This window comes from Tachypleus tridentatus, chromosome 10, assembly GCF_004210375.1.
Source record: "Tachypleus tridentatus isolate NWPU-2018 chromosome 10, ASM421037v1, whole genome shotgun sequence".
Taxonomy (NCBI): Eukaryota; Metazoa; Arthropoda; class Merostomata; order Xiphosura; family Limulidae; genus Tachypleus; species Tachypleus tridentatus.
The window spans coordinates 11,583,446-11,607,810 of record NC_134834.1 but is presented as its reverse complement, the minus strand read 5'-3'; the positions used below and the strand labels follow the sequence as shown (position 1 = coordinate 11,607,810).

At 36.6% G+C, this 24,365-nt stretch overlaps 1 protein-coding gene across 1 annotated transcript; it reads right to left on the bottom strand.

The window, feature by feature from the left end:
- Positions 1–246: 246 nt before the first annotated feature.
- Positions 247–21,623, bottom strand: LOC143227955 (uncharacterized). Its single transcript, XM_076459305.1, has 3 exons — positions 21,546–21,623; positions 17,336–17,859; positions 247–385 (listed from the first exon to the last, which is right to left on the bottom strand). Exons 2-3 carry the CDS (start codon positions 17,818–17,820, stop codon positions 247–249), a joined length of 624 nt encoding a protein of 207 aa, XP_076315420.1. The 5' UTR covers positions 17,821–17,859; positions 21,546–21,623.
- Between the last annotated feature and the right edge of the window lie 2,742 nt (positions 21,624–24,365).

The following is a 24,365-nucleotide window of genomic DNA, read 5'->3' as shown; positions in this document are numbered from 1 at the left end:
GTTTTAAAATTCATATATTTTAATACTCTCGTCTTTATAACACATACTATTAAACAAAACATTTATATAACACAAACACTTAGACAATATTTTAGTAGCATACTGCTGTGCGAGTTAACACTCGTATAGCAGACACTACAAATATTTTCTAATAACCAAAATCCAAACTTATTCTTACCATAAGTATGCTTTTTTGTTGCTGCCTTAGTAACGTAAGTTGAACAGAGTTGCCTTGGTGATGGAAGCCTATGCAAGTTCGGTAAAGGTAGGCTTGTTGACTTGAAGGAAACTGAACGTTCTTTTTTCTGATTGATCTTTGACATCCGTTGCTTTAGAAACCAATGTTTGACTATCACAACAATTCTCTCTGCACGTTATAACGTTTCTGTTTGAAATATATATATATAAAGTCATTAATAATTACGTTATCATATATCTGATGCTGCCTACCTGACATTTTGAGCCTTCGTAAGGTTACAAGACTGGAACGTTCCCACATTTGGTATATTAATAAACAAGAATGTGGGTTTGGTTTGTTTTGGATTTCGCGCAAAGCTACCCGAGGGCTATCCGCGCTAGCCATCCCTAATTTAGTAGTGTAAGACTAGAGGGAAGGCAGCTAGTCGTCAACAACCATCGCGAGCTCTTTTACCAACGAATAATGGGATTGACCGTAACATTACAACGCCCCCACGGCTGAAAGAGCGAGGATGTTTGGTGTGACGGGATTCGAACCCGCGACCCTCAGATTACGAGTCGAGTCCTGAACCACCTGGCCATGCCGGGCCAGAATGTGGGCATAGAAAGGTGTTAAATCTCTTCAGAGAAGTAAGTGTCTGCAGCAACCTTGAAATTGGTCGAGTTTCTTACCCAAATGTTTCCATCATAATACTTCTTTTGTCAATTGGACCAATAAACTGTGGAGCTGTGGTTCCGCTGTACCAAATAAACCCGCTCCACACCTCGTAGTAGCGGATGAGTGAAGGTCATTTTCCAATATTCGGTTTGACAAGAGTTTCACAAAAGTTGGTGTTGTCTTTACTTTAATCTATCACAGCTAAATTAACGATGGATATCAGGAGTGGCTTTTGAGTAGCTTTGAGCGAAATCACAGAAACCATCAAAACTTTACTTTTAATACGGAAAAGTAGATTTTTGTTTACCAGTTTACGTTTTTGTCCTTTTTCTTTAACATGGCTGAAATAACCCTGACCTTCTTGTGTATACAACATCAGATGACCAATGAATATGTCAAAGGGGTTCAAGCATGTTCAAGTAATAAACGTATCAGAACAGGGACGTCGGGGAATCCCATATTCGAGAATTGGTTGAAAAGCTTCACCTTTTCAACTGCGAGTGCTTTACGGAAACATTTAATGTCTCTATTTGGCTGACCCTTCTTTGGTCAATTCAAGGTCAGAGATTTACGATTTGGTCAGTTAGACCATTGTATGCATAATTTACCGGCCAGATGAAAAGACAATACGAACATTGTAGTTTTAGTATGTTATTATTTCCTAAAAAGTCATTAAATAATAATGATGTTAAGTCTAAAAATAACAATGCTGATGGGTGGGTGGGTGGAAGGGGAAACAGGCCTATGGAAAGTTTTCATATAATACTAAAATAACAATGCTGATGGGTGGATGGGTGGGTGGAAGAGGAAACAGGCCTATGGAAAGTTTCTCATATAATATTAAAATAACAATGCTGATGGGTGGGTGGGTGGAACCCAGGAAACAGGCCTATGGAAAGTTTCCATATAATATTAAAATAACAATGCTAATGGGTGGGTGGGTGGAAGGAAAACAGGCCTATGGAAAGTTTTCATATAATACTAAAATAACAATGCTGATGGGTGGGTGGGTAAAAGGGAAAAAAGCCTATGGAAAGTTTTTCATATAATATTAAAATAACAATGCTGATGGGTAGTGGAAGAGGAAACAGGCCTATGGAAAGTTTCTCATATAATATTAAAATAACAATGCTGATGGGTGGGTGGGTGGAAGAGGAAACAGGCCTATGGAAAGTTTCCATATAATATTAAAATAACAATGCTAATGGGTGGGTGGGTGGAAGGAAAAACAGGCCTATGTAAAGTTTTCATATAATACTAAAATAACAATGCTGATGGGTGGGTGGGTGAAAGGGAAAAAGGCTATGGAAAGTTTTCATATAATATTAAAATAACAATGCTAATGGGTGGGTAGGTGGAAGGGGAAACAGGCCTACTGACAATTTTTTAAAATGACATTGGAATAACAATGTTGATGGGTGGTAGTTAGAAAAAATAGGCCTACTGAAGGTTTTTCATATAATATTAAAATAATAATGCTGATAGGTGGGTGGGTGAAAGGGAAAAAGCCTATGGAAAGTTTTTCATATAATATTAAAATAACAATGCTGATAGGTGGGTGGGTGGAAGGGAAACAGGCCTATGGAAAGTTTTTCATATAATATTAAAATAACAATGCTGATAGGTGGGTGGGTAAAAGGGAAACAGGCCTATGGAAAGTTTTTCATATAATATTAAAATAACAATGCTGATAGGTGGGTGAGTGGAAGGAAACAGGCCTACGGAAAGTTTTTCATTTAACAGTAGTGATACATCTTTTTAATGGTTTCAGAACATTGAGGAAAGTTATTTGAGGGATTATTTGCTTATAATATTTCCTCATATAGAGCTGATGGATTATGGGAAGGCAACTAGTAAATGGCATCCACTTACCATTCTTGGGTTATTCCCGCTTAGTTGAAAAGTGGGATTTGACTGTCACGTTTATAACACACCCACAGAGTGTAATTATGCTTCAATGGCATAAACAGCAAGGCCACGCCCAGCCCTTCAAGATAAAAACAAATGTTAAGGTATGTACATTGTAGTAAGGCAATACTTATGAAATTCGGTCGATGTATTCTTCTGTTTTATTTTTTTTATTTCATAAGAGACATATATTAACAATTCACCCCATGCATGCTACTCTTTAGACATGCGTGTATTTCGTGGACAGGTGAAATGTACAGCAGACCTTTACCATTTGGTGTGATTAACCACACGGCTACCTTTAAAAGAAAACTTATCAGTTCTTGAGAGTCGTTTATCACAGGATTTTAAATTTGAATTTTCTGTGAGCTGCAGCTTAATGTTCTAGAGAGCGATTATGCGTTTTGAATTACAACTTATTTCCATATTTTTAGGAAATGTCTTTGTAGGTTACAATCCTGGATTCAGGAGAAAACAAAAGAAATAAATAAAAGGAACTGATACTAACCTTCCTTGGTACGCAAGTCAAGTATTTCCACTGAACAACATGTGGGAAACATTAAATTCCCCTATAAAATTGGTTTGTTTTGAATTTCGCGCAGGGCTACTCGAGGGCTATCTGAGCTAGCCGTCTCTAATTTATCAGTGTAAGACTAGAGGGAAGGCACCTAGTCATCACCTCCCACCGCCAACTCTTGGGCTACTCTTTTACCAACGAATAGTGGGATTGACGGTCACATTATAACGCCCCCACAGCTGAAAGGGCGAGCATGTTTGATGCGACCTGGATGCGAACTCGCGACCTTCGAATTACGAGTCTAGCACACTAACCACCTGGCCATGCCGGGGCCCATTGATCAACTGAGAAATGGTTAAATGCTACAAACTCAAATAAGAAATGAGTGAACGTCACGTTCTCCTAATAAGAATAATTAAATACCACATCCCCTAAAATCAGAAGTGGGTAAAGGCCTCACTTCCCAATTAGGTAACATATAAATGCTGCACTTTCCAACACAGTGATATAAAAGTCACCGCACCCTCCAAATAAAGAAGCCACCAAAACCTAGTTATCAAATAAGAAAGTGGAAAACGTCATAGTCACCCCAGCAAAATAAACAGATAAATGTCCCTTAAAAGGAATGAGTAGATATCACATTCTCAAAAGAAATGTGTAAAACACTCACTTCCAGAATAAAGAGTGTGTAATGTGTAAAAACCTCACTCCCAGAATGAAGAGGGTGTAATGTGTAAAACACTCACTCCCAGAATGAAGAGTGTGTAATGTGTAAAACACTCACTCCCAGAATGAACAGTGTGTAATGTGTAAAACACTCACTTCCAGAATGAAGAGTGTGTAATGTGTAAAAACCTCACTCCCAGAATGAAGAGTGTGCAATGTGTAAAAACATCACTCCCAGAATGAACAGTGTGTAATGTATAAAACACTCACTCCCAGAATGAAGAGTGTGTAATGTGTAAAAACCTCACTCCCAGAATAAAAAGTGTGTAATATGTAAAACACTCACTCCCAGAATGAAGAGTGTGTAATATGTAAAACACTCACTCCCAGAATGAAGAGTGTGTAATGTGCAAAACACTCACTACCAGAATAAAGTGTGTGTAATGTGTAAAACACTCACTCACAGAATGAAGAGTGTGTAATGTGTAAAAACCTCACTCCCAGAATGAAGAGTGTGTAATGTGTAAAAACCTCACTCCCAGAATGAAGAGTGTGTAATGTGTAAAACACTCACTCCCAGAATGAAGAGTGGGTAATGTGTAAAAACCTCACTCCCAGAAAAAAGAGTGTGTAATATGTAAAACACTCACTCCCAGAATGAAGAGTGTGTAATAAGTAAAACACTCACTCCCAGAATGAACAGTGTGTAATGTGTAAAACACTCACTCCCAGAATGAAGAGTGTGTAATGTGTAAAACACTCACTCCCAGAATGAAGAGTGTGTAATGTGTAAAACACTCACTCCCAGAATGAAGTGCGTGTAATGTGTAAAACACTCACTCCCAGAATAAAGAGTGTATAATGTGCAAAACACTAACTCCCAGAATGAAAAGTGTGTAATATGTAAAACACTCACTACCAGAATGAAGAGTGTGTAATGTGTAAAACACTCACTCCCAGAATGAAGAGTGTGTAATGTGTAAAACACTCACTCCCAGAATGAAGACTGTGTAATGAGTAAAACACTCACTTCCAGAATGAAAGGTGTGTAATGTGTAAAACACTCACTCCCAGAATGAAGACTGTGTAATGTGTAAAACACTCACTCCCAGAATGAAGAGTGTGTAATGTGTAAAACACTCACTCCCAGAATGAAGAGTGTGTAATGTGTAAAAATACTCACTCCCAGAATGAAGAGAGTGTAATGTTAAAAAACTTCACTCTCAGAATAAAGAGTGTGTAATATTAAAACACTCACTCCCAGAATGAAGAGTGTGTAATGTGTAAAACACTCACTCCCAGAATGAAAAGTGTGTAATGTGTAAAACACTCACTCCCAGAATGAAGAGTGTGTAATGTGTAAAAACCTCACTCCCAGAATGAAAAGTGTGTAATGTGTAAAACACTCACTCCCAGAATGAAGAGTGTGTGATGTGTAAAACACTCACTCCCAGAATTAAGAGTGTGTAATGTGTGAAACACTCACTCCCAGAATAAAGAGTGTGTAATGTGTAAAACACTCACTCCCAGAATGAACAGTGTGTAATGTGTAAAACACTCACTTCCAGAATGAAGACTGTGTAATGTGTAAAAACCTCACTCCCAGAATGAAGAGTGTGCAATGTGTAAAAACATCACTCCCAGAATGAAGAGTGTGTAATGTATAAAACACTCACTCCCAGAATGAAGAGTGTGTAATGTGTAAAAACCTCACTCCCAGAATAAAAAGTGTGTAATATGTAAAACACTCACTCCTAGAATGAAGTGTGTGTAATGTGTAAAACACTCACTCCCAGAATGAAGAGTGTGTAATATGTAAAACACTCACTCCCAGAATGAAGAGTGTGTAATGTGTAAAACACTCACTACCAGAATAAAGTGTGTGTAATGTGTAAAACACTCACTCACAGAATGAAGAGTGTGTAATGTGTAAAAACCCTCACTCCCAGAATGAAGAGTGTGTAATGTGTGAAACACTCACTCCCAGAATGAAGAGTGGGTAATGTGTAAAACACTCACTACCAGAATGAAGGGTGTGTAATGTGTAAAACACTCACTCCCAGAATGAAGAGTGTGTAATGTGTAAAACACTCACTCCCAGAATGAAGACTGTGTAATGTGTAAAACACTCACTTCCAGAATGAAGAGTGTGTGATGTGTAAAACACTCACTCCCAGAATGAAAAGTGTGTAATATGTAAAACAATCACTCCCAGAATGAAGAGTGTGTAATGTGCAAAACACTCACTACCAGAATAAAGTGTGTGTAATGTGTAAAACACTCACTCACAGAATGAAGAGTGTGTAATGTGTAAAACCTCACTCCCAGAATGAAGAGTGTGTAATGTAAAACCCTCACTCCCAGAATGAAGAGTGTGTAATGTGTAAAACACTCACTCCCAGAATGAAGAGTGGGTAATGTGTAAAAACCTCACTCCCAGAATAAAGAGTGTGTAATATGTAAAACACTCACTCCCAGAATGAAGAGTGTGTAATAAGTAAAACACTCACTCCCAGAATGAACAGTGTGTAATGTGTAAAAACACTCACTCCCAGAATGAAGAGTGTGTAATGTGTAAAACACTAACTCCCAGAATGAAGAGTGTGTAATGTGTAAAATACTCACTCCCAGAATGAAGTGCGTGTAATGTGTAAAACACTCACTCCCAGAATAAAGAGTGTATAATGTGCAAAACACTAACTCCCAGAATGAAAAGTGTGTAATATGTAAAACACTCACTACCAGAATGAAGAGTGTGTAATGTGTAAAACACTCACTCCCAGAATGAAGAGTGTGTAATGTGTAAAACACTCACTCCCAGAATGAAGACTGTGTAATGAGTAAAACACTCACTTCCAGAATGAAAGGTGTGTAATGTGTAAAACACTCACTCCCAGAATGAAGAGTGTGTAATGTGTAAAACACTCACTCCCAGAATGAAGAGTGTGTAATGTGTAAAACACTCACTCCCAGAATGAAGAGTGTGTAATATGTAAAAACACTCACTCCCAGAATGAAGAGAGTGTAATGTGTAAAAACTTCACTCTCAGAATAAAGAGTGTGTAATATTAAAACACTCACTCCCAGAATGAAGAGTGTGTAATGTGTAAAACACTCACTCCCAGAATGAAAAGTGTGTAATGTGTAAAACACTCACTCCCAGAATGAAGAGTGTGTAATGTGTAAAAACCTCACTCCCAGAATGAAAAGTGTGTAATGTGTAAAACACTCACTCCCAGAATGAAGAGTGTGTGATGTGTAAAACACTCACTCCCAGAATTAAGAGTGTGTAATGTGTGAAACACTCACTCCCAGAATGAAGAGTGTGTAATGTGTAAAACACTCACTCCCAGAATGAACAGTGTGTAATGTGTAAAACACTCACTTCCAGAATGAAGAGTGTGTAATGTGTAAAACCTCACTCACAGAATGAAGAGTGTGCAATGTAAAAAACATCACTCCCAGAATGAAGAGTGTGTAATGTATAAAACACTCACTCCCAGAATGAAGAGTGTGTAATGTGTAAAAACCTCACTCCCAGAATAAAAAGTGTGTAATATGTAAAACACTCACTCCTAGAATGAAGTGTGTGTAATGTGTAAAACACTCACTCCCAGAATGAAGAGTGTGTAATATGTAAAACACTCACTCCCAGAATGAAGAGTGTGTAATGTGTAAAACACTCACTACCAGAATAAAGTGTGTGTAATGTGTAAAACACTCACTCACAGAATGAAGAGTGTGTAATGTGTAAAAACCTCACTCCCAGAATGAAGAGTGTGTAATGTGTGAAACACTCACTCCCAGAATGAAGAGTGGGTAATGTGTAAAACACTCACTACCAGAATGAAGGGTGTGTAATGTGTAAAACACTCACTCCCAGAATGAAGAGTGTGTAATGTGTAAAAACACTCACTCCCAGAATGAACAGTGTGTAATATGTAAAACAGTCACTCCCAGAATGAAGAGTGTGTAATGTGTAAAAACCTCACTCCCAGAATGAAGTGTGTGTAATGTGTAAAACACTCACTCCCAGAATGAAAAGAGTGTAATGTGTAAAAACCTCACTCCCAGAATGAAGAGTGTGTAATGTGTAAAAACCTCACTCTCAGAATAAAGAGTGTGTAATATGTAAAACACTCACTCCCAGAATGAAGAGTGTGTGATGTGTAAAAACCTCACTATCAGAATGAAGAGTGTGTAATGTGTAAAACACTCACTCCCAGAATGAAGAGTTATACAATTTTAGGTTGACTCTTGTCTCCACTGCTGACTTTTATCGCTATCAAAATACTGAAGTTAAAAAGTCGTTTCTCTAAAGTGTCTTATATTTATGGTGATCTTATAACCCCTTGACCATTAACCATCTTTTACAGTAAGATCGCTCTTTATAAAGATCATCTGACGTTTTGACCTCACAAGTTCGTCCGTATGCTCTTCGCAATGGTCATCACTAACCATAGGTCAGTTTTAAATCTAGTAGCCATGGCGAGCAACGTATAATTAAAACGAACAAGACATGTTAATCTAGTTGACCCAGTTGTCAAACCCCAATTCTAATTAATATCTACCAGTGGATGTTTGTTTAGTTTTCTTCCTGTTTTATTTACTTTATGTTTCACTACTTCAACTGTTTATTTCTCTTAATCTAAATCAGACGTATAACTTTTGTTTTTAATGTGATAAAATGATATTTTAACATTTGGAACTGTGGCAATATTCAGAGTTCTGCACTTGGAAATTTGGAATTACCCAGATTTGGCCAAAGGTCCTAACTTGACTCCATATTCTTAAAGTCACCCATACTAATGATATTCAATATTCGTCATTTCGAAGATTATCTGTCATAAGTTTTAGTGAAAATGTGTAGTTAAGTTTAGCCTTCTGGGTAACGTGCTGACTGTGGCTTCATGGTCCACCATGGCTCGTGTTGCATTAGGGCCGAGAGGGAGCGACTTTTCTGATACTTGGAATAAGATGTTCGTACTTTTCGTGATGATGTGCGAACAGTGTGATGATGTTCGAGCAGTGTGATGATGTGTGAACTGTGTGATGATGTGCGAACAGTGTGATGATGTGTGAACAGTGTGATGATGTGTGAACAGTGTGATGATGTGCGAGACAGTGTGATGATATTGCGAAACATTGTGATGATGTGTGAACAGTGTGATGATGTGAACATTGCGATGATGTATGAACAGTGTGATGATGTGCGAACAGTGTGATGATGTTGCGAACAGGTGTGATGATGTGAAACAGTGTGATGATGTGCGAACAGTGTGATGATGTGTGAACAGTGTGATGATGTGTGAACAGTGTGATGATGTGTGAACAGTGTGATGATGTGCGAACAGTGTGATGATGTGCGAACATTGTGATGATGTGTGAACAGTGTGATGATGTGTAAACAGTGTGATGATGTGTGAACTGTGTGATGATAATGTGAACAAAGTGTGATGATGTATGAACAGTGTGATGATATTGCGAAACAGATGTGATGATGCGCGAACAGTGTGATGATAATGCGAACAGTGTGATGATGTGAACACTGTGATGATGATGTACGAACTTTGTGCGATGATGTGCGAACAGTGTGATGATGTGCGAACTGTGTGATGATGTATAGAACATTGTGATGATGTGTGAACATTGTGATGATGTGCGAACTGTGTGATGATGTGCGAACAGTGTGATGATATGCGAACTTTGCGATGATATTGCGAGCAGTGTGATGATGTGCGAGACAGTGTGATGATGTTGCGAACATTGTGATGATATGCGAACATTTATTGTGATGATAATGCGCGACAGTGTGATGATGATATTGCGAGAACAGTGTGATGATATTGCGAAACAGTGATGATGCGCGAGACAGTGTGATGATGTGTGAACAGTGTGATGATGTGTAGAACAGTGTGATGATATGCGGACAGTGTGATGGTGCGCGAACATTGTGATGATATTCAGGCTGATCGTGATGATAATGTGAACTGTGTGATGATATTACGAGCAGTGTGATGATGTATGAACAGTGTGATGACGTGAACTGTGTGATGATGTATGAACAGTTAATGTTGATGTGTGAACAGTGTGATGATGTGAACTGTGTGTGATGATGTATGAACATTGTGATGATGTATGAACATTGTGATGATGTGCGAAAACAGTGTGATGATGTGTGAACTTTGTGTGATGATGTGTGAAACAGTGTGATGATAATGTGAAACAGTGTGATGATGTGCGAACAGTGTGATGATGTGTGAACATTGTGATGATGTGTGAACATTGTGATGATGTGCGAACAGTGTGATGATGTGCGAACATTGTGATGATGTGTGAACAGTGTGATGATGTGTGAACTGTGTGATGATGTATGAACAGTGTGTTGATGTGTGAACAGTGTGATGATGTGTGAACTGTGTGATGATGTATGAACATTGTGATGATGTATGAACATTGTGATGATGTATGAACATTGTGATGATGTGTGAACTGTGTGATGATGTGCGAACAGTGTGATGATGTGTGAACAGTGTGATGATGTGCGAACAGTGTGATGATGTGCGAACTGTGTGATGATGTGCGAACAGTGTGATGATGTGTGAACTGTGTGATGATGTGTGAACTGTGTGATGATGTGCGAACAGTGTGATGATGTGTGAACTGTGTGATGATGTGTGAACAGTGTGATGATGTGTGAACAGTGTGATGATGTGTGAACAGTGTGATGATGTGCAAACAGTGTGATGATGTGTGAACAGTGTGATGATGTGAGAACCGTGTGATGATGTATGAACAGTGTGATGATGTGCGAACTGTGTGATGATGTGTGAACAGTGTAATGATGTGCGAACAGTGTGATGATGTGAGAACTGTGTGATGATGTATGAACTGTGTGATGATGTGTGAACTGTGTGATGATGTGCGGACAGTGTGATGATGTGTGAACTGTGTGATGATGTGCGAACAGTGTGATGATGTGTGAACTGTGTGATGATGTATGAACTGTGTGATGATGTGTGAACAGTGTGATGATGTGCGAACAGTGTGTTGATGTGCGAACAGTGTGATGATGTGTGAACTGTGTGATGATGTGCGAACAGTGTGATGATGTGGGTAAGAAATTCGAAATTTGTTACTCGTATTAAATATGCTTCCAAATATTAGAAATAAGACAAGGAAATGAAACCCTGACATACAAAAGAAAAACGTGAACATATCAGTTGTATAATAATTCCATAAACGATAATTTTACCAAGCAGATTTCCGTGACCCAGCCAATTCAGCGTGGTTTTGTCTGTTTTCTAATTTTCGCGTTTCGTAAGATCGTGTGTAAGTAATATATGCTATTTCCATAGAAATAACCAGAGAACAGAAGCGACACAAGACAGACTTTCTTAAAGTACGGCTTTCAGAACCTGAGCTTCTAACAATTTACAATAATTAGCTGTATTGAAGGACATGAGCTGGAAATGGAAATTCTACTATTTTGAAGCCCTAGTCACGAAGGACATAGCATTTGAACGTGTTCTAAGTAATACAGTAAGTTAAACGCTATTTGAATGCCACTGCGATTAGCCGAGAATTATAAAACAGTTTCATAACATGGTGGAAACAAAATAATAACAAAGAAAAGTAAAACTAAAACAGCTATTATTTTCAACGACTGTCGGTGAACTTTGAAAACTTGTTGTGTGAAAGGCAGTAACCATGAAATTTAACTTCTTAACAACAACATTAAAAGGAAATACGTTAAAAAACAATATTTTTAACAACTGTAGTTGTAGCTAGAAAATTTATTGTTTTATCAAAAACAAACCCAACAACAACGAAGTTTAGCTTCATTAATATTTATTAACTCGTTAACGAGATCAAATGTTGTACCTGTTTGTCTCTTTTTACACATACAAATACATACTGACTACATCTTTGAAATAACATTTAAGGAATGTTTGCGAAGAAAGATTTATCCAGAGTTTGAAAAGGAATGGTGGAAAAACATTAATTGAAGTATTTAAAAGGTCAAAGCTAAAGTAAAGGTCATATATTATTACAGATATTTTAAAGGTTTGTGGCATACGTGGTAGAAATGCGTTTTTAAATGAGTATGTTTTTTGACAACACGTACACGTACAATCATGTGAAAAAGTTAGGACATCCCATGAAAGCCTGTGTATTTTTGTAACAGTTTTGGATATATAGATATTTAATCTCAATTTTAACAATACTGAGAGATTATAGGAATATAACTAAACAATTAAAACTGAAGAAAAGACTTTTCAAGATCTTCTGTAAATGTAATTCTACAAAATGCATATTCTAACTGAGGAAAAGTTAGGACACCCCCACATTTATTCCCACTTAAAATGGCTCAACTCACACACAGGTGTATCACACCAGGTGCACATGATTTTAGAAGATCGTTACTCAGCATTTTGAATGAGGCTTGCCCTATTTAAATCTCAGACATTTAGTTTGGTGTGCTCCTGACTGTTGAAGTGGGAGTGAGCACCATGGTGAGACTAAAGAGCTGTCTGAGGCCTTCAGACAGAAAATTGTAGAAGCTTATGAGTCTGGTAATGGATTTAAAAGATCCCAAAAGATTTTGAAATCAGATATTCCACTGTCCGGAAAACAGTCAACAAGTGGAGGGCCTTCAAAACAACTGCCAACATGCCCAGGTCTGGTCGTTTAAACAAGTTCACCCGAGAGCAGACCGCAAGATGCTAAAAGAGATCTCCAAGTACCCTAACATGTCATCACGGGACCTGCAGCAGGCTCTGGCTACTGTTGATGTGAAAGTGCATGTCCCTACAATCAGAAAGAGACTGCACAAGTTTAACTTGCATGGGAGGTGTGCAAGGAGGAAACCTTTGTTCTCTAAGAAAAACATCAAGGCCAGACTGAAGTTTGCCAGAGAGAATGTAGACAAAGACCAGGACTTCTGGAATAATGTTCTTTGGACAGATGAGTCCAAAGTTGAATTATTTGGACACCAGAACAGAGGAAATGTTTGGCGTAAACCAAATACAGCATTCCAAGTAAAGAACCTCATATCAACTGTGAAGCATGGAGGTGGAAGTGTCATGGTTTGGGGCTTCTTTGCTGTAGTAGGACCTGGACAGCTTACAATCATAGAATCCACTATGAATTCAACTGTGTATCAGAGGGTGCTTGAGGAACATGTGAGTCCATCTGTAAGAAAATTAAAGCTGAAGCGGAACTGGACCCTGCAACAGGACAATGACCCAAAACATACCAGTAAATCCACCAAGGACTGGCTGAAAACTAAGAAATGGAGAGTTCTAGAATAGCCGAGTCAAAGCCCAGATCTTAATCCCATTGAGATGCTGTGGGATGACTTGAAACAGGCTGTACATGCAAGAAACCCCTCAAACATCTCACAGCTGAAAGAATTCTGCATTGAAAAGTGGGAAAAACATTCTTCAGACCTATGTCAGAGACTGGTAGATGGCTACAAGAAGTGTCTCATTGCAGTTATTTCAGCCAAAGGGGGTAACACTAGCTATTAGGGGGTAGGGTGGTCCTAACTTATTCCTCAGTTAGAATATGCATTTTTGTAGAATTACATTTACAGAAGATCTTGAAAAGTCTTTTCTTCAGTTTTAATTTTTTAGTTATATTCCTATAATCTCTCAGTATTGTTGAAATTGAGATTAAATATCCATATATCCAAAAATGTTACACAAATACACAGACTTTCATAGGGAGTCCTAACTTTTTCACATGACTGTATGTTTGCTTACCTGTCGAGTATTTAAAACAAGTTAAACGTAAATCAACCGACAATAGTCACAAGGGTATCCATTCTCGATTGTGATATATTCACACTTTTCTGTCACAAACCATAAAATATTAAAATAATTACTTCTGTTTAAAATATGTCGACTACTTAACATACTGCTAACAGCAAACATGAACTGAAAACAGAAATATAATCAGTGTCATATGTTGTGATGTTAAGAACAACAAGGAAGTAACTACATCAGTGTTATATGTTGTGAAGTTAAGAAGAACAAAAAAGTGGCTACATCGGTGTTATATGTTGTGAAGTTAAGAACAACAAGGAATTGACTACATCAGTGTTATATGTTGTGATGTTAGAACAACAAGGAAGTGACTACATCAGTGTTATATGTTGTGATGTTAAGAACAACAAGTGATTACATCAGTGTTATATGTTGTCATGTTAGGAACAAGAAGGAAGTAACTACAACTGTATTATATGTTGTCATGTTAGGAACGAGAAGGTAGTGACTACATCAGTGTTATATGTTGTCATGTTAAGAACAACAAGGAAGTGACTACATCAGTGTTATATGTTGTGATGTTAGGAACTATTAGGTAGTGACTACATCAGTGTTATATGTTGTGAAGTTAAGAACAACAAGGAAGTAACTACATCAGTGTTATATGTTGTGATGTTAAGAACAACAAGGAAGTGACTACATCAGTGTTATATGTTGTGATGTTAAAACAACAAGGAAGTGACTACATCAGTGTTATATGTTGTGATCTTAAGAACAACAAGGAAGTGACTACATCAGTGTTATATGTTGTGATGTTAAGAACAACAAGGAAGTGACTACATCAGTGTTATATGTTGTGATCTTAAGAACAACAAGGAAGTGACTACATCAGTGTTATATGTTGTCATGTTAGGAACAAGAAGGAAGTAACTACAACTGTATTATATGTTGTCATGTTAGGAACGAGAAGGTAGTGACTACATCAGTGTTATATGTTGTGAAAATCTTACAGAAAAGTTCGAAGTTTTGTTCGTTTTTCTCTAATATTGTAATTTTCTAAATTGATTAGTACTCGGAAAATACTTTTATAGAAAAAAAATGTTGTAGAACCCTTAAGAAGACATAAAGGATCAAAGTATGTGATTGGTAGAAACATCGGGTTTTTCTTGTTATACCTAAAGTTTAAATATATAAAACAGAGAAATAAATAGCAACTCATTTTCTTACTAGTTGACCGAAATTAAGTGGACAAGTCATTTTAATTCTAACCTTTATATTTTATCGTGAAGGAAAGAATAGTCATAGATATATTAGTTGAAGTCTCTGGAAACCTACATCTGGCGTCTCTGAATCTATTGGTTCTTTATTTATCGGGTGTCAAGGTCTGTTCGATAATGATTAATTGTACGTCACGTGATACTTTAATTCACCGAAGAGAAGTATATATATATATATATTGAAACAGGTTTGTCCCAATTCAACACTTCTGTAGAAATGACATGACGCAATAAAAATATTATGACAGGGAAATAAATCATTCAGTTAAAAACTTCTATATTTCAATATGTGCAACATGTGACAAAATAACAAGAGCCTGGTGTGGATTTTATAATTCCGTTACGAAACTCTGTTGTATTAAGAAACAAGTATTTCTCTATTTTTTAACTGTACTTGTAGTTAAAATATTTTGTCGACGAAAGTTTAAAGTCGGGAAGTAATTAGAAAGACACGTTTTGTTAATCTTAAAGATGTAAAAAAAACATTAATAAATTTGTTATTACGTATAAGTAAAAATAGAGCCTTATCAGTGACCACTCTGACGTCACGTGTTTTACTTCGTAGACTGTCTGCAGGCAATTTTCCTGTTCGCTCCCCCGCTAGTACAGCGGTAAGTCTACGGATTTACAACGGTAAAATCAGGGGTTCGATTCCCCTCGATGGGCTCAGCAGATAGCCCGATGTGGCTTTGCTATAAGAAAACACACAGATTTTCCCGTTCTTTTGTTAAATTATGTATTTATATTAAACGACGAATCGTTATAGCTGTCTTGATAACGCATGTTGCTTTATATGAACACTTGCATTGTCTTGTCGTGTGGGTTTCTTATACGGCTTCATATTTTAGGTCATACGTGTATGTTCTAATATGTCGAACCAATTGCATTACTTTATAATATGGACCATTTATAAGAAAATATTTTAGGACAGCAGTGTGGATTTTAAGGTCGTGCGGATCAATGACTATTAATTTTTGATACATCTCGTGTGATTGAGATTGAATCCCGGTCCTGTGATTGAACCGGCTGTAGCCTCTACAGACACACATAGAAAGAACTATCGCAAACAGACAGATAGAAAACCACAAATAGGAAGACAAATATAAACTCAAAATATAGAGAGACAAGCAGGAAGATAGATATTAATAAGAAAATATAGATAGGTTGATGAAGACTGACAAACAGATAAATAACGGCAGAGAGACCGGTGGCAGAGCAAACAGTTCAGGAACTGTGGCAAAGAAATATGTGACACCCGTTTCTTTTGTTGTTGTTGTTTTTCTTCAGAAGATAGAACCAGACCAGGCCACCAGAGGGCATGCGTCCTGTAGCTTTGTTTGGTTTGTTTGGAATTAAGTACAAAACTATTAGCTATCTGTGCTCTGCTTACCACAGGTATCAAAACCCGGTTTCTAGCTGTGCCAGTCCGCAGATATACGCCGTGCCACTGCGGGTCGGCTATGGGGTGTTGCCCCTGGTTAGTTCCGCCTCTGAGGCAGACAGATAGACAGAATGACCATTAAGTTTAGTGAGAATGAAACTTTTGTTTGACGGGAGAAAAAATCATGCAACACCAACTTGTTATATTTTAACACAGATTCGAGAGAAAAAAAAACATCAAACGAAAATATTATTTTTTTTTTCATAACTTAGAAAGAATTATTTAATAGAAATCCAGTCACTAGTAAAACAAAATAACACAATAGCTACTTTAGTAATACTCTTTAATATGTTCTTAGACTTTTTGCGGGATCTGTTATTATGTTGGTGCACGCGCTTCGCGACATGGGCGGGGCTCGTTCTGTTAATAAATTCAGTGACGAAACATTTTTAAGGTTACCCGAGCTTATTGCTCTATTCAAAATCTAAACACGATCTATGTTGAAATTATTAGATCCCTTTTTTCTCTCATTTTATTTCTTTAGGAAAATATGAGAATATGATAAAAAAATAATACATCTTTGTTTGTTAATACAAGGTGTCCCCACAAAGTCATGACCCGGCATGGCCAGGTGGGTTAAAGAGTTCAATTCGTAATCTGAGAGACGCAGGTTCGAATTCCCTTCGCACCAAACATGTTCGCCCTTTCAGCTGTGAAGGCGTTATAATGGTACGGTCAATCCTACTATTCGTTGGTAAAGAGTAGCCCAAGAGTTGGCGGCGGGTGGTGATGACTAGCTGCCTTCCCTCTGGTCTTACACTGCTAAATTAGCGACGGCTAGCGCAGATAGCCCTCGTGTAGCTTTGCGGGAAATTCAAAAAATAAAACGTAAACAAACCCCACAAAGTCTGTTAACCATTACAACATCGTAACGAACACAGTATTTTTTTGCACACTAACCTTGTTATCAGACGCCTTCTGTACTTCAGTTTAGCACCTTCTTTTCTCTCAGCGTTGTTTTCATCTGCATCTTTCTGTTTCACACGTCTCGAACTTGACATTTTAAATTCGAACGGTTTTGGAGGTTTGGAGCACGACTTTAACCGCCTGCTCTTTGAAGATTCCACGTGTTCTTTGCCCATGTCTTCACCAGTTCTCCCTGTTAAGTGTATCGTTCGGTCGCCATTCGATCTGTTTCTCACACGTTTTCTTTTCCTAACTGTTTTTTTCTTTCTGTTCTCAGCACTGTCGGTGTCCTCCTCTTCCACAGATTCATTTATTTCCGATTCGGATAAATGAATGATTTTCAACATCATCTCCTTCAACAGATTAAATCTATTTTCTTCGTCTTCGTCATTGTTTGGTAGTACCCCCAGGGCTTTCTGTCTTATATAGAGACATTCGTCTTCCTTCGTAAAATAAGGATTCTTCCACCGAGCATTCATAATTTCAGTCACCACATAGGACAGTCCACTTTACAGTACCTGTATAGCAGTGGTCAGACAAACAAATGGACAATTATAATGGGGTAATCTACTTCCTCTGTAACCTTTCTCTGTCTTTCTCTAAGATTTTTGTCAAAAGCTCAATACATTAAGAAACGTTATTTTCCTTACAAAATAATACAGTAAAACCTGTCTGAGCCAGAAACATCAAAATTTTGCAGTATTATCTTAAGATTTCTCTTATATGAGGCCCTCTATATGGTGGAACCTGCGTAACGCAGACAGAAACCTATCTTTCACCTACCTCATCTATCTACAAGTAGGCTTAGAACCTGAGAAAATCAGAAAAAAATGTTTTTATTAAATATTAATTTCTTATTTAATTAATAATTTGTTTAAATATTCATAAATTCTTGTTTAATTAATAATTTGTTTAAATATTCATAAATTCTTGTTTAATCAATAATTTGTTTATATATTAATAAAATTTTGTTTCATTGATAATTTGTTTAAATATTAATAAATTCTTGTTTAATTAATAATTTGTTTAAATATTAATAAATTCTTGTTTAATTAATATTTTTAAATATTAATAAATTCTTGTTTAATTAATAATTTGTTTAAATATTAATAAATTCTTGTTTAATTAATATTTTTAAATATTAATAAATTCTTGTTTAATTAATAATTTGTTTAAATATTAATAAATTCTTGTTTAATTAATAATTTGATTAAATATTAATAAATTCTTGTTTAATTAATAATTTGTTTAAATATTAATAATTTCTTGTTTAAATATTAATAATTTCTTGTTTAATTAATAATTTGTTTAAATATTAATAAATTCTTGTTTAATTAATAATTTGTTTAAATATTAATAAATTCTTGTTTAATTAATAATTTGTTTAAATATTAATAAATTCTTGTTTAATTAATAATTTGTTTAAACATTAATAAATTCTTGTTTAATTAATAATTTGTTTAAATATTAATAAATTCTCAAACATTTTGTTACAGTGAGTATTGGTTAAATATATTGTTTTTTTCTGACGTCATTATTTTTACAGTTAAATTAGATTCATGATTTGTAGAAATATATTTGTCTTTTAAGTGAAAAGTTTTACTCTTTAAATAATTCTCACGAGAAAAATAAATTCCTATCTTCCCTAAAATTTAGGGAAAATTTGCTTAATGCCTTCATGTTTTTTTAAAGTTGTTTGTTATGACAATTGTACTGAAATCCAAACTCTGATTGATTCAGATGATTCTGTGAACGTGGAAAGTTTTGTGAACGTTGACAAGAATGTTTTAACAGAAACTGATCAAACTGATTTAAAATCTATAATAGAATCACAAGATGTTAACAGTGTGAGAGATTCAGAAGATGAACAAAATGGAAAAGATAGTGAGAAAATAGAAATTCCTACTTCATCACAAGTGTTACGTTGTATTAACGTTATCAAATTGTATACAAAAATGAAGTGGGAAAATGAACTTCATGAAGAGGTCGTAGAATTTGTGTTCTCTTTTAACCACATGAGAAAGTCCATTGAAACAGTTGAAACTGGACACTTTCTTCAAATAAATTTGATTAAGAATTTGTGTACTTATGTATATTTTGAATGTCTATTTTCGTTCTTATTCTAATAAATATAACATAAACAGTATAATAACTCTATTCACAAACGTCTTACCTCAAGTCAAGCAAGTATAACGTTCCGTTTAAAAACTATACATAATTAATGAAATGCATGTTTAACAGGTCTAAACCAGAAAACCTGATTAAGCCGGAAATATTATTCGGTCCCATGCGATTCCGCCTTAGACAGGTTTTACTGTATTAAGTAGAAAACAAAGTGATCTTTCTTCGGATTCAAATGTTAATCAAATTTTTAACCCTGAAAGAAGATGATGTTAATAGGAACATGCTAACAACAGATTTTATATAAAAATACGTGGAAGGAACATGCTACCAACATATTTAATACGTGGAAAACCCTCATATTTTAGAGATATTGGATATAAATACCCTCACAACCCTCACAGTAATATTGGTACAAATTGTTGATAGTTTTACTTCAATAACATGTTTAATAAGATTAAACTGTTTTAAGGTTTGTGTTTTTTTTCTTATATTGTCAAAATTACACTAATCAACACTTGAAATTAATTAAAGAGATGAAAACAGCTCATGTGTTATACACATAGGCGTTCGTATCCCCTTCGCACCAAACATGCTCGCCTTTTCAGCCGTGGGGGCGTTATAATTTGATGGTCAATCCCACTATTCGTTGGTAAAAGAGTAGCCCAAGAGTTGGCGGTGGGTGATGTTTACTAGCTGCTTTCTTTTATGAGTTAGGGACAACACACGGGGACGGTCTTCCAGAAATTTGCGCGAAATTAAATTAAGAAACCAAAATCACTAAAGCTATATATCTCACACAAACTACCGTATTTATAGGCTTAAGCACGTTTTAAAATTAAACTATAGCTTTAAAATGTGACGTCATTTTAACTTCGAGTTCGCATGCGCGTTTATCACGTGGGACTTCTAAAATAGAACATGTTGCTAAGAGCTAAGCCAGCTTAGTAAAATATCTTGCTTTAAACAGAACCATAATTAACACATTCAATTAGTGTTTTGTGTTACACAAACCATCGTTAACGTATTTAACGAAAATCTTACACTCAACACAATCACAAATAAGGCATTTCACGAATAATTCAAGTTATATTCGGCAACTCAGCAAAACTCCATTTGAAAAGATTTCTATGTTAGGTATGAAGGAAAAACAGACATTACCGGAGATGTGGGAAAACATTACAATGCTATATTTTCAGAGCTGAACAATAACTAACTGAAGAACGAAACAAATATGTCTCAGTAAAGTAGCGTTGTGTCATATATTTAATATTACAATATCTTACTGCTATTGATCCACGTTAATCTAACACTAACAAGAAAATTCCATTACTGGCAGCATGGAGATTAGTGAAATTCCGTACGTTTTAACCATATTACTCAGCGTACAAAAACAGGCTATAAGTATATATATGTAATCCTCTATACGTAGAGCATGTCAGAAAATAAAATCATTTATAATGCAAATACCTTCACGACTTCTTTTTTATTCCTCCTGTGCTAAGCATTAAAGGGTATTTATTGATATATTTGTTGTTCAGGGCAAAGTTTCACAGTGGGGTATCAGTGTTCTGTCCACTGCGCGTATCGAAACTCGATTTCTAGAGTTATAAGACTTACTGCTGAGCCGCAAAGAAGCCAAATACACTGATTTGTTTGTTTCAGCGCAAAGCCACTTCGGGCCATGTGTTGCCCACCGCGGGAAAACGAACCTTGGGTATAAGTGCTGTGATTTAATAAACGTACAGCTGACCCAACAGATACTAGATACACTGAACTAATTATTGTTGTTTATTATTAAACACATAGCTAAACAAATGGTTATCTGTGCTCTGTCCACCACAGGCATCGAAACCCGGTTTCTAGTGGTATATGTCCCCAGACATGCCGCTGTGCTACTGGAGGGCGAACAAATTATTTTCAGTTTCATTAGTAGAAACTCTAAAGTGGATTATTTGTCTAACTGGATACCATATTTATATACATATATGCACATATGGATGACATATTTAAACAGAAATAAAAAACAGGAAACCAATAACGCAAAAAAAATGAAAATTTTAGGACAAACAGTGTTATCTACTTATCATATCGTAGAACGCGGCCCGTCAGGAAAATCATCCTCGTGTCACTGACGTTTCATAATTTTTGTCCAATCACGATCATTCAGCCTTTTTCCTGTTTTGTCCCTCTATTTGAATATATACATTGTATTAATTATAATTCCAGTTATCCAGTATGGTTCTTTCTAGTCATCGATATATTTTCCAGAGTACATTGAAATTTTTTTGAGATCGAAACAATGAATTCAGAGTCAAAATTACCGAAACTGTAGGCTGTTTCGTTATTTAAAGAATTTGATGCACAGAAAGTAAGCTGTAAACGCATTTGGAGACTTTGATAACACTCATCTGGACGGAAATGTAAAAAACGTAATAATGAAATATTTCTAACAAATAAAAACTGAAAACTTAAACATATAATTTTAGGTACTTTTATAAAATAAATAAAGTTAGATTAGGGACTTCTCGGGCTCAAGATATGAAGGGTCTTATCCCATTACCTATGTTATTAAATATTTATATGTTTCAACTGTTACATTAATGTTAACAATTATCCACTAAACATTGCACAACGCCATCTGCTGATTGTAATCTATTTTTTCTACCTTATACAAACGATACATGAATAAAAACTAAACCAACAAAGCCAAAGTATTATTCAACCGTTCATTCAAAGCAGTCTACTATTTTAACGTTTCATAGCTAGTGAATAAACAGGACAGCTACCGCCCGATCAACCTCGTTAGCTATATGGGCAAAATCCTATAACGTATAATTTATTCGCGGTAGATTATACACCTTTCTGGAGATCATCTATTAACCTGTTGACTGCCAAGTGTTTCAGCTGCTACAATACAACAGTAATGCTTCTTCATTTTGTAACTTTTTCCGTGACGCCATTTTGGATCGAAAGTGAAACAGTTTGTAAGTAGGTTAAATGCATGTATGGTGCTGACTTCTAGCGTTGAAGTTAGGTATAATTGAGAACGAATTAACTCGTCCGTGGCACTGTGTTACCATCGGCTTGGACGAGTTATCTCGTCTACGGCACTGAACAGGTTAATTCACAGAAAAGTAAAGCAGATTCAGAAAAATGTATATAAACAACAAAAATTAAATTAACGAAACAATAGTGACGATAAAAATTAGTGTATTGTCGTCTGCTTTAGGCCCGGCATAGCCAGGTGGGTTAAGGCGTGCGATTTGTAATCCGAGGGTCGCGGGTTCGTATCCCCGTCGCACCAAGCATGCTCGCCTTTTCAGCCGTGAGGCTGTTATAATGTTACGGTCAATCCCACTATTCGTTGGTAAAAGAGTAGCCCAAGAGTTGGCGGTGGGTGGTGATGACTAGCTGCCTTCCCTCTAGTCTTACACTGCTAAATTAGGGACGGTTAGCGCATATAGCCCTCGAGTAGCTTTGCGCGAAATTCAAAAAACAAAAAAGATCGTCTGTTTTCTCGATATAAATATGTTCGACACTGGATGACGCGACAGTCTTAGGTCTGGACGATTAAGTCAAAGTAACTTCAGCGAACCCTCACAAGCTGTACAACTTTCTGAAAAAAAAAAAAAAGGTAAGAACATTTGTTCCCTAGGGTGGGAGAGTCTGTCCCATAATTTTTATCGTGTATGTTAGCTGTATGTACCAATCTTCTACTTAGAATTCATTGACGGTGTCATTTTGGAAGAACGCCCCACACCATCTGTAGCAACTTCGAATATACAACCATGCTGAACTAGAATACTTGAATGTTTTAAACAATTATATTAAAATAACAAGTGTTCGCAGAACCAGAGGAGCCCGCCATGGCCAGATGGTTAAGGTCCTCGACTCGTAATCCGAGGGTCGTGGGTTCGAATCCCTGTTACACAAAACATGCTCATCCTTTCATCCGTGGGAGCGTTATAATGTGACAGTCGATCCCATTCGTTGGTAAAAGAGTAGCCCAAGAGTTGGCGGTGGGTGGTAATGACTACTTGCCTTCCCTCTAGTCTTACACTGCTAAATTAGGGACGGCTAGCGCAGATAGCCCTCGTGTATCTTTGCGTGAAATTCAAAACAAAACAAACAAACAAACACATTAGAACCTGAAATTTAACACTTACTGGTAAGTCACTTTAAAAACTGTTATTTCGTTTGTCAAGCCGTCTTTAATTTAGCAATAATAGCCTGGAAGGAGAGCAACAAGACAACAACACTCGCCGCCAACTCTTTGGCTACTCTCTTATCAGTGTACAGTGGAATTGACTAACAAGTTATAACGACACCACGGCTAAAAAGATGAAAATGTTCGGTGAAGGGGATTCGAACCTGTGAACCTCAGATTGCGAAATGAAGCGCCCTCACCACCAAGCCGTGTCAGAGCTGGAAATATATATACATGTATTTAAAGTACAGTGCATAAAGGCTCGAAAGACTTAGTGCGTGTAACTGGTCCCGTTAGATGCTCTATATTGCTTTTTGTTAAGATTTCCTCTAGGCAAGCGGAAGTAACTCCCAATATTATATTATTCTGTGTTTCCACTGATTTTAGGACACCTACGCAGAGTTTGCTTGTTTTTGTTTTTGAATTTCGCACATAGCTACTCGAAGGCTATCTCTGCTAGCCGTCCCTAATTTAGTAGTGTAAGACTAGAGGGAAGGCAGCTAGTCATCACCACCCACCGCCAACTCTTGGGCTTCTCTTTTACCAACGAATAGGGGGATTGACCTTCATGTTATAACGCCCACACGGCTGAAAGGGCGAGCATGTTTGGCGCGACGGGGATGCGAACCCGCGACCCTCAGATTACGAGTCGCACGCCTTAATACGCTTCACCATGCCGGGCCCCTACACAGA

Excerpts from the sequence above, each read along its gene's own strand:
- LOC143227955 (XM_076459305.1), bottom strand. The coding sequence starts at position 17,820 with ATGAATGCTCGGTGGAAGAATCCTTATTTTACGAAGGAAGACGAATGT. Across the intron at positions 386-17,335 it reads AGAAGGCGTCTGATAACAAG|AAACGTTATAACGTGCAGAG; the intron begins GTTAGTGTGCAA and ends TATTTCAAACAG.